General features: G+C 36.3%; 1 protein-coding gene across 1 annotated transcript; it reads right to left on the bottom strand.

The window, feature by feature from the left end:
• Positions 1-3686: 3686 nt before the first annotated feature.
• ca15b (carbonic anhydrase XVb) lies at positions 3687-9900 on the bottom strand (the record flags this gene model as incomplete). Its single annotated transcript, XM_079846327.1, has 7 exons — positions 3687-4082; positions 4946-5109; positions 5196-5268; positions 5342-5422; positions 5494-5645; positions 6979-7149; positions 9867-9900. 7 exons carry the CDS (start codon positions 9898-9900, stop codon positions 3687-3689), a joined length of 1071 nt encoding a protein of 356 aa, XP_079702453.1.
• Positions 9901-12186: the final 2286 nt, after the last annotated feature.

The raw sequence follows: 12186 nt of genomic DNA, 5'->3' as shown, positions 1-12186 counted from the left end.
AGCAAACAAGCAACCTTTACATAATCCATAAAAGCTGCTTAAAAGCATTTGCATTCAATAATCCCAACAGACTGTCTATCCACTAGTTGCACATTCAGCATTCTTTGTTGACAGATATCAGTCAATATTGTGTAACTATGGTCACTCTGAAAGGTGGCACTACTGTATTAACAATAGAAAGGCATACAAAAGACATCACAGGGGACATCACTGATGTCCTTGTGTAATAATCATGCCTGTATGCGTTTAGAAACATTTTCCTCTTTTGTGATGCAGTTTTGACCTGCGGTGATGATGTGGCCATAGGAAACCTCAACGGGCAAAGAAAGCTTATGACAGGCCTGCCCATTTAAGCCACATGGGAGGGAAATTTAATATTTCAAGCAATCTTTTCTGTTCATTCAATGCCCATACTTTTCTCATTCCAAGTGATTTGTCCTAGACATCAAGATGAAAGCCAATCCAGTGCTCTGTAAACTGTGCAGGATTCCAGTCTCCTCCAACCAGATGGCTTCTTTTCCAGATAGATACTGAGTTTCCACAATCATCAACATCATTAATCTAGCAAGTGTATCTTTTTTTGAATTAAACATTTAAATTTGACATTTTTCTCTTGATTGCCATAATCCCTCTGTGTTTTTTGCTATTGTGATGGGTTTTTTTTTATTTAGTCCTTGCAGAAAATGAAAACGTGAAATGAAAAACTATATTTGCTGTTCACCAAAATAGAAGTTTACCCAACTATGATGTCTTTGTTTTCTGAGGATCCCAGAAATATGAAGAGGATTGATTATCCCTCTGCTTCTAGGCCAGTGGAAATGCACTAAAAGGAGTTGTCGCTTTTACTTTAATAAAAAGGTTTCAGGAATATTCGTGTTCTGCAATATTCTTCTTGAATACGAATGGAAAAGAACGTAGCAGTGAGTAGGCAGTACGTTTCTGGCTGCAGTTCACTTAACAGCCACAGGTGTCACTAACGAAAAGGGATTCTGAATTCTACATACAGCCCCTTTGACGTCATTTTTATAAATATACACACTTACCACTCACCTTATCTTAAAACCACCATAACGCGACACTTGATTGACATTTAAAACTATGAGATATCAAATTTTAAAAGGTCAAATAAAGTTAATGGGTGTCAAAGCAGAAACATGTCTGCTAGTGCTAGGATCCCAGCAAGCAATAGCCGTCATTTCACCGTCTCGGTTAAATATAGACCAGATATAGTCTGGCTATGAGTAACACACTTATAGCTAAAATAACCTTGAATTTAGTTACATGTCTTTTTTGCCAAAATAACGGTCATGTAAGCAAAGTCAACAGTGATTACAAGGTGGTTTCATTTCTTTGAGATGTTCATGTTCTAGAAATCAGTTATTTGGTTTCAAAGGAAGAGAATAAATAGGTTGCTTTTAAAAGATGACCTAGCTTCTGACTTAATGATTTAATCAGAAATAAACGTCACCTTTTAAAATTAACCTATATAATATTTCCCTTTATATCGTATAATGATCGTTTACAATTTGTGCCAACACGTACGCCATAAACACTTGTGAAACTTAATTGGTTTGATATAATCCACCTATATTTGTAACAATATCTTGCAGTTGACCATGCTTGATTCTCACAGACTTCAACATTCAGCATGCAAAACAACGGTAGCTATACTAAATCAAGAGTAAATCTAAAGTAAAAGATCAAGTACTCTCTACAGTTCTTTTTTAGTTACTAGAACTCTTGTGTAAGTGAACTATACTAAGCATTTATTAGCACAACATACTATGCCTATTTAACTTTACTTGTTTAAGGCAATCGGTTTGCATGCTTTTTTTGAGCAAGTGTAACTAATTAGATTTTACAGTGTAGACCTGAAGTGGGTGTCAAATATGGGAGACATGCAAAATATGCAGGTTGTGACCATCTCCAGGACAGGTTTGAAAACACCCATTAGATGTCTAGTCTATTCTTGGACTATGGTTAGACATATTTTCACTGACAGCCCAAATTTTGCCTCGTTTTAGCCTAGAGGTCAGGGTTTTTTGATGTTTGGATGCACTCAAAAATAATTTTTTGAATTTACTTAAAAAAGCAGGGTCAAGTGGTTCCACACAACTATATTGAGTCATTTTTACAAATAACAATTGTGTTATATGAACAAAAGAAAGTGTACAAGAGTACATACAAATCATTTGAATTTGTCACTGTTACATAATATTTATATGTGCAGTTTACTTAATGTTATGTTAAATTTATAAAAGTTTGTTAGGTGAGCACATTTGATTTAATTTACCTTATTAAATTAACTATGCTCTACAAGTGTAAGTGGAAAACTATTACATATAACAAGCATATTTTTAGAATCAAAATTCAAAAATAACTAATTACAGGAAGTCCATCCAATAAATGAGTGGCCACAGGCACCACTCTTCTGCATAATGGTAACCACAAAATTATAGAAACTCCTCTAAATGTCCAACACAACACTAACAAACTAACATTCCCTTTACTGAAAAAGATATAACACTTGAATCCCTAAATTTACTCTAATGCAGTCCCTTGCAAAGCATGCTGGGAACTACAGATCCACTACCCAGTTCTCATTTCATTCAGCAATGTTAAGTTGACTGAACAAACACTTAAGTAAAGCTGACAACTCATTTTAGTAGAAACAACTCAGTAAATCTAAGTTCATTTAAAAAAGTAAATTGTGAACAAATATGATTTGAGTGCAACTAACAGCAGTGAAAGTTCTTTTGAGTGTGGCTATGACACGTCTTTTAAACTCAATTGCTGGGCTCTCCCTAGCACCATTATATTTTTGAAATGGTGAAAGCCCATTAGATCATTTACATAAAAACTGATGTGGAATCCAGCCAAACACGTGCATCGTCTGCAGTTAAAAACTACTTTGATAGAGAAAATGCAGATATAAATGTGACATAATTAGTAACTTTATTTTTTCCTCATGACAATTTGCATTTTAAAAAAGCCAAGCAGTAAAAATCAACATGAAAATGATTGTTTGAATACTGCTCTGAAGCGCTGACAAACATACACATTAGACAATGACACCTTAGGAGGGAGCAGAAAAAAAAATAAAATAGACCTTGTGCACTACAAACAAATCCAATCTTTACAGTGAAAAAGTGGGGAAAAGAAATACCAGTTTTACCTGGCGAGAATAAGGGATTAACGGTTTTCCTAAAGCCAAATGTTTAAATCAATATAATGTCCTTCACTCTCAGCCTGTTGCCTATTTACTGCTTACTTTCCATTTCAAACAGCAAAGCGGACACTAGTCAAATATTAAAATAAGTGCATTTACACCAAAAGTCCAAACACATGCAGCTCAAATGTTTTTCAAAACGGTGCACCAAATCAAACACTTCTATAAAACAGCACTACAACCAAAGTGTTCAAGACCTTCAGTGCACAACCGGGAGACAGCGACACTTCCGTATGAAACAAGCCGAGAGCGAGGAAACAAGCATTTAGCAGATATACACAAATATTTCAACAATATAAACATTGACAAGAACTATACATTAAACCAGATAAAAATGTACATTACTTGATATAGCTAACAAATGTGCACGTGTTTTTTTTTAACATCTGTAAATTTAAATAGATAATACAATTAGGACTAAAGCCATCAAGTGCTACACTTATTTTGTGGACCAGTTTTAGAACAAAGGTAGGATGCAGTACAGGAGGGCAAGACCAAGAAGTGGGCACATGAGAGCCTGGGATGGGTCTCTTGCGTTTGATTTCGGTGTAGTTGGTTTAGCGGCCGATTTCGGTGTAGTTGGTTTTGCAGCCGATTTCGGTGTAGTTGGTTTTGCAGCCGATTTCGGTGTAGTTGGTTTTGCGGCCGATGTCGGTGTAGTTGGTTTTGCGGTGGATGTCATTGTAGTTGGTTTTGTAGTCGATGTTGGTGCGAGTAGGCCAGTAGATCTGGTACCTGCTACCTGTGACCTCACAACCCTGCCATTGATGGGCTGAACACCTCGGAAAGTGTTGGTCAGTAGAGGGGAGTTAGTGGTCTGGTTGATGTAGACAGTCGTAGTGAAGAGGTCAATCTAGAGAGGAAAAAAAAAGAAGAAATCAAATTTACGTCTATTTGAGGTCTAAATTAAGTTAAAGAAAATTGAATCATAAGTAAAATTTCCATCCACTTGGACAAGTTAAATGAACTTAGTGTAGTATGTGTCAGTCATAAAATTGGTACTATTCGCATATCTGACTTTGATTCGAAGCAGTTTGAATAAATGCATTTTGAAAACTCAGTGCGTTCATTGTCAAAATAACATTACAAAAAATCCAGTTAGTTAAGATATCGAAAAACTAGCAAGAAATAAAACCTAGTTACTGCTTTCAAATATTAGCATTCATGCAGTATAATATACTGCAGAAGCGCTACAAAGTTTTGAAGATATAAGGGCATGACAAATAAATTGGTCTCCTTGAATCCATTCTGAACTGCCGAAACTAGCCATTAGCAATCCCAAGCTCACTTCCTGTTACCTACATAAAATGTAAGACATTTGCAGTTTTTAAGTGCTGCAATTCCGCTTTGCAACCACTTGAAAAGGACACGAACACATGCTGGAATGATTATATTTTTTCTCTTTATATGGCATCGCTCGTTCGTATAACTGTATCAAGAGCTGAGGAAACCTCTGGAGCTGAAATTCACATATGGTAATAGGCATGGTGTTTCCGACATGCACTGCAATCACAACAGACTGGGATTTCTGACCAATCAGAGCAGACTCATGAAAAGGAAGGGCTTAGAGACCGAATCTTTGAACGAACAGTGTTCAGACTGTGAGAAATGAGGTTATTTGCAATGTTTATTATGAGAAGTATTTAAATGGATGGAAACCAAATCAAAAGAAAAGTCTTAAGTTTGGGCCTAAATATTTTGGGTGTATAGACTTACCAAATCCTGGCTGACTTTGATGGGATCTTTAAAGATGGTCCACAATACACCTTCAGTGCAGTTTGGTGTGGTCAAAGAGCCAAGATAACGGTAATATTTTGTCCTGTCCACTCCAGGAAGCAGATCATCCATTGAGATATTGTGGGAAATGCGTGCTTTATCACCTTAGACAAAATTAAACATTTATGAATATTACCAGCATATGTTATGCAACCCCTTCTTTCCTCATACTCTAGGATCATGACCAAACCTGCATTGGCAATTTTCTTAAGGTAAGACGTTAAGCTCTTCCAGCTCGCCGGTTTCCCGGTGTCATTAGAGGCCTGTGGATGGCATTACAATTAAAACAGTTGAAATGCAGTTCTCCTCCAAATATGAGAGGAAAAGGCAACGTACCTCAATGAAGACACCAAGAATTGCCAATTTTGGGTCACCAGATATACTGCCATTGCGTTCGGCCTCATTTACAACATGCAACTGAAATGAAAGACCTTATATAAGACAAATACAAAAATAAATAAAAAAGCACTTTATGACAATCCTCATACCTCCATTGGGTATCGTTTGCCTTCCACAGTGTGCTCAGATCCAGGCATGGCGCTGCCGTTACCCCAGTGGAGATGAAGGTGCTTACTGGCAAACAAGCCTGGCAGATCTCCTCCTTCCACATACAGTCTCGTGTGATCAAAGGGAACTTCAACTGAAGAATAAAACCACAACAAATTTTACATGGCGAGATCCTGTTCTAAGCCAGTTTCCGATTCAAAGATTCAGTAAGTGGCTGTGCACACAGAACGAATTCTCAGTTCCACTGTGCTACTTTTCCATTGTTTGTCAATGTAAACACACTAGAGCAGGGGTGTCCAATCCTGATCCTGGAGGGCCACTGTCCTACAAAGTTTAGCTCCAACCCCAATTAAAACACACCTGAACCAGCTAATCAAGGTCTTAGGCATACTAGAAACTCCCAGACAGGTGTTGAGGCAAGTAAGAGCTAAACTCTGCAGGACAGTGGCCCTCCAGGACCGAGTTTAGACAGCCCTGCACAAGACAAACGTCTTTAAATGCTGTGCTCGCAGCTCACATCGTTTGAAGAGCCTCACACGTGACACTGTTATTATAAAAAATGAAAGGCACTCAAGTCAAACGAGTCTCTAGCCATTGCGCTCTCGTTCCAATTACCTGCATCTCGCATTAACAGCAATGTTTCCATTTCACTGCTCTACTTAAAAAGGCAACTTTACAATAAGGTTGCATTAGTTAACATGAACACCTGTTCAGCATTAGTTCATCTTTGTTAACGTTAATTCATAAAAATCCAGCTGTTTATGGTTTGTTCATGTTAGTTCACAGTGCATTAATTAATGTTAGCAAGATTTTAATAATGCATTAGTGAACGTTGAAATTAACATTAAGATAAATGGTTTAAAAAAGTGCAGTTAATTATTAGTTCATGTTAACTAATTAACCTTATTGTAAAGGGTTACCACAAGATAAAAAAGTAACTAGATGGATGCGTTTAAACAGTGCATTTGTCTTTTGTAACATCTCATGCATGAAGCGGGGGTCCTAAAAATCAGTTAAAAATGTTCAACTTTTAAAATAAAATAGTCTCTAGACCTGGGATTTCCAGCTTCACTGAACTGCATTTATAGCGTTTTTACCTGCTAAAATGCACTCAGTGTGAATGGCTCACACAGAATGAGTCTTTTCATTCCTGTGTACCGTTTCATTTAAAACAAGCTCTACAGGGACGTGCTTGACCATTGCGCTCACGTCTCATGCATGACAGTCTGAAAAAAGTGCTCAAGGTAAAAAATTAAAAACCACATCTCTAGAGCTTTAGTAGTTTTTTTTTTCCCTGGGGTGCGCTTCCGAAAAGCATCATTGGCCAAGTAAGGTATTCAAGTTCCATTGAATTGTTGGTAAGGACAGAACTAGAGTTGAACTTTGGGAAACACACCCCTGGTTCTCACGTTTTAAACCACAAAAAACTCTGTCTTGCACAAATATTTAAGAGGAGATCTACTCACTTGACGTGCCGGTGTTTTTAATCTCAGTCAAGGCGGTCTCGTCATCATAGCCAGTGAATTTGAAAGAGGTCAGATTAGCATCAGGTCGGACATTGGCGATTACAATGTCTATTGGAGACTGTTGAGTGCCATTACAGTCTTTACTTGCAGTTATGGGCCAAGTGACATCACCTGAGACAGAAAGAAAACAAACTCACATTAAGTAATAGGGGTACCATCTTTGTTGTTAAGTTTATCCTACATCTTGTCATTTAGGTTAAAGTATGGGTGGGGAAAACTTACTACAGGATGGCCTGTTATAGCACCATGCTAAAAAAAAAAAAAGGCACAAGAAAAAGGGACATTAAATGTTTGAAACATAATATATGGTGACACTAATCAGAGAAGAGACAACGCAACCAAATGACAAACACTTACGCTCAGAGGTTGGTTCAGTGCACACTACCAGCCACAAACAAGCTGCAAGGCAGGCCACAAAAGCATTCATCTAAAAAAAAAAAAAAAAACTATACAAGTTATGCAAACACTTAGTTCTGTTATGTTACTTTCAGCTAAATGGATTAACCAACTAAAAGTTGCCAGAACAAACGAATAACAGTTAAGCATTACACAGATTTCACTTATGATGGGGATTTTTACACTACATTTTTGTGAATGCATTATCTTACCATTATAGTCAATTGAAATAACTTCACCAGTCCTTGAATATTTCACTTGGCTGCCTCTCTTCTGCTTAAAAGCCCAAACCTGGTGCCTGTATTGACTCTGCAAAATCCTGTTGGAAAACCACTGTGTATGAAAGCTTTATTCTCAAAGTCCTGAAATGTGCTATGGGCGGGCATCAGTGATTTAATTGAGACAAGTGGCACCAGGTGTGATTAAGGCCCATTTGGTTCAGGTGTTTGATGATGTCAGCTATTATACTCCACCCCCAGACAGGTAGTTTGAGCATCAACATTCTGCATGCAAAACACAATAGCTATAGTCAATAGTAAATCTAAAGTAAAAGATCAAGTACTCTCTACAGTTCTTTTTTTTAGTTACTAGAACTCTTGTGTAAGGGAACTATACTAAGCATTTGTTAGCACAACATACTATTCCTATTACACCATTTGTTGTTTTTTAAGGCAATCGGTTTGCATGCTTTAAGTAAGTCTAACTAATTCGATTTTACAGTGTAGACCAGGGGCCTGTACCATGATGGTAGTTTAACAAACTCAGGGTTACAGGATTAGTTTTGAGTTGACAAAACCAAACCAATCTATTCAGGCTTTGTTGGTCCCATAATGCTGATCATTAGCTTTCTCTGTCAATTTGGGCTTTGATCCTGAGTTTAGGATTTTAGCTGTGACATCAGTAGTGAACAGCCAATCACGTGATGTGGATCAGTGAAACTGACATCTACTTCTCGCAAGAGAAGCAGCGAAATTGATTTCTCTCTTCTGCAGAATATTGCATGATTGAAAATATTAAGAATTTAAACCAATTTACACAGGAAGAAGAACTTTCTTACTTAGAAAAATCTTACTTAGTCAGTGCAAGTAAACGTTATGAAGTTAGTTTAGTTGATATATAGAGAGAATTTAACATTTAACCTCACATGTAGTCATTTTTATAGCATTATTTATTGATTCTAAAGCTTATTTGTATGACCTTTATATAGGCTATTTATATTAATTTTAACTATGTGCCTAGTAATGATTGATTAACTAAAATGATACATGTTTAATTGATTAAGGGTATAATAATTACTTAAATGATATCTAAGTCATTCACAATTATTATTATAATAAATAAGCATTGTTAAAAGCCAGACACTTTAGTCTTTAAAAACCATTTGCTGTGTAGTGACCTTTAATTTGGAGTAGAAACAGGGGGAGTGACTTCATTGCATCAGAGGTGTGTTACTTTGCTCACAGCTGATTGGTCTAATTTCAGTTTGAGATCTCTTATCCAGAACATAACCTGCCCTGGAGCAGGTTAACCGTGGAGCTTAAGTTACTATGGAGATGAACACTGCTAAAAGCCAAACCACTTTAATGATACCTAAAACCCAGGATTGGCACAAACTAAGCTTAAACATATCTGGCTAGCCAGCTAAACCGGCTTCATGGTATCGGCCCCTGAAGTGGGTGTCAAACAGAGGTGGACAACGTACACAACTCTATTACTTGAGTAAAAGTAAAAGTACTAGGGGAGCGCGGGGCACAACCTAACACAGGGTTAGTTGTTACACACATGGTTTAAAACATTCCACACATGCCAGGACGACGAGACTTAGTGTATTTACTAGTTGCCATATCAACATTTAGAGAAATAATTGCGCCAAAATGTACAAAATATTTGGAAGATATCACTGAACATTTATTTAACCACAGAAAAAGTAAATTCCTTACTTAAATTTGATCTATGTTTTTTGTGTTTATTTAAAATAAGACAAATCTGATATTATTTTAATCTTATATCAGTTATTTAACAGTTGAGATCGTTCTTTAATGCTGATCTAACAGCAGAAGACACGAGCCGCAGTTTAAATGTTGAGCAGGCGGGGTGTGTTGTCACACTGAGCCCCTATTAGAACTACGCTATTATATTCTGTACTTTTAAGAATTATTTTGAGAAACCATGAGACAATGGTGAATAATGACAGAGTTAATGTTCAGAAATTATTCATTATTATTATTTTTATGTTTTTAACTATGCTGTAGCTGTATAGCGATGTTTTGTTGTCAACTCAAATTGTGTATTTTTAATGATTAAAAAATGCCTTTATTTTAAAAAAGTGAATAATTTCATTTTATTGACAAAATATTTTAGTTTGTCATGAATATTTTTTTGATTATATCAGGTAACATTTTAAGCTGTCATTTGGTCATGTTACAATGTACCCCACCTATGGGGCATGTCACACTTCACTTGCATTCTTTCGGGGTAAATCAAGAAAAAAAGTATACACTGTATTAATGAAACATATAACCACATAACTGTACTAGACCATGTGTGAAATTAATGTGGGAAACAAATACTCTGAACCCCAAGTGAATTTACACAAACTGAGACGTTCAAAAAGTGTTAGGTTGTGCCCCGCTCTCCCCTAGTCAAATATTACTCCGTTACAAGTGAAAGTTCTAAAAACAGTTGTACTCAAGTAAAAGTACAGAAGTATTTGTTTTTAAAAGTACTTAAGAATCAAAAGTACATTTATTTTATGTCAATGCATTATTTTATTTTTGTTGCATTGTTGTATAAATGCACTCTATGCCATCTTGGTGGTTTAAGCCAGTCAGTGATGCTCCATCCAACGTGCTAGCAAATGACTACCTTAAACTCCTTTCAATACTTGTATAAAAGTTACAAAGCTCTTTAAGGGTGAATGCATGGATCCAATACATTGATACACATCCGATGTTCTCCCAACTGTTTACTCTTCTCTTTTTGCCAGACGTTTACATTTTTGAACATTTTATGAGACATGTATCAGGTGTATGTCAACTAAACTAATCTTCAATCTTTTCAGAAAACTGAAACATATTTATTAATTATGGCCATGGGTGCACACACGGTGCAGAGGAACCAACTTCTTTTTTGTTATATACTGATCAGTGTTCAAAACTCCACATGACCCTATACAAGAGTGATTACTGATAGGCTGTCAAAAACAAAAAAAAAAACTTTTCAAGAAAAAAAAACTAAAAAAAAAAATCCACTGACTTCCAAAGCTTCTAAAGAAACATTGATTTTGAGGACCTTGATAGAAATTTTGTGGACCATAAAGTACAATATTTGTCTTTCAAATGTAGTTTAAAGTCAAAGTAAAAAATAAAAATTAAAAAATAAAAACCACTCAAGTACAGATACAAGTAAAGTGTACTTAAGTACAATACTCAAGTATATTGCACTTAGTTACGGTCCACCTCTGCTGCCAAATATGGGAGACATACAAAATGTGCAGGTTGTGATCATCTCCAGGACCGGTTTGAAAACCTGTTTCAGATATCTATAGTCTATTCTTATAGACGTCTTATTTTCACTGACAGCCCAAATTTTGCCTTGTTTTAGCCTAGAAGTCAGGGTTGTGATGTTTGGACGGCTATTACACGTCTTTTAAACTGAATTGCTGGGGGGGGGGGGGGGGGGGGATCTCCCTTGCACCAATATATTTTTGAAACAGAGCAAGACCATCATATTTACATTTATATATATATGAAAAAAGAAAAGTGGAATCCAGCACAACACGTGCATCGGCAGTTAAAATGACTTTGATAGAAAAAAAAAAAAAGGCACAAATGTAAATTTGATACAATTAGTAACTTTAATGACCCCTCCCCCCCTCACGACAATTTGCATTTAAAAAAAAGCCAAGCAGTAAAAATCAACATGACTGGTTGAATACTGCTCTGAAGCGCTGACAGACATTCACATATTAGACAATGACACCTTAGGAGGGAGCGGAGAGAGAAAAAAAACACAACAAAAAAAAGACCTTATGCACTACATACAAATCCAATCTCTACAGTGAAAAAGAAAAATAACAGTTTTACCTTTTCTGGCGAGAAAAAGGATTAACAGTTTTTCCAAAAGCCAAATGTTTAAATCAATATAATGTCCTTCACTCTCAGCCTGTTGCCTACATTTACTGCTTACTTTCCATTTCAAACAGCAAAGCGGACACTGTAGTCAAATATTAAAATAAATGCATTTAGACCAAAAGTCTAAACACATGTAGATCAAATGTTTTTCAAAACGATGCACCAAATCAAACACTTCTATAAAACAGCACTACAACCAAAATGTTCAAGACCTTCAGTGCACAACCCGGGAGACAGCGACACTTCCGTATGAAACTGTTGCAGCAAACAAGCATTTAGTACATAAATACACAAATCGTTCCACAACAATATTAAACATTGACAAGAACTATACATTAAACCAGATAAAATTGACATTACTTGAGATGGCTAACAAATATGTGTGTTGTTTTTTTTTTTTTTTTTTTTTTTTTTTACATCTGTAAATTTAAATTGATAATACAATTAGGACTAAAGCCATCATTTCAAAACTACACTTATTTCGTGGACCAGTTTTAGAATAAAGGTAGGATGCAGTACAGGAGGGCGAGACTCAGAAGTGGGCACATGAGAGCCTGGGATGGGCTTGTTGCATTTGATTTCGGTGTAGCTGGTTTTGCGGCCGATTTCGGTGTAGTTG

Source organism: Gobio gobio, assembly GCF_949357685.1.
Source record: "Gobio gobio genome assembly, chromosome: 20".
NCBI classification, from domain to species: Eukaryota; Metazoa; Chordata; class Actinopteri; order Cypriniformes; family Gobionidae; genus Gobio; species Gobio gobio.
The sequence above is the reverse complement of the archived record's forward strand: the minus strand, read 5'-3'. Positions and strand labels throughout refer to the sequence as shown.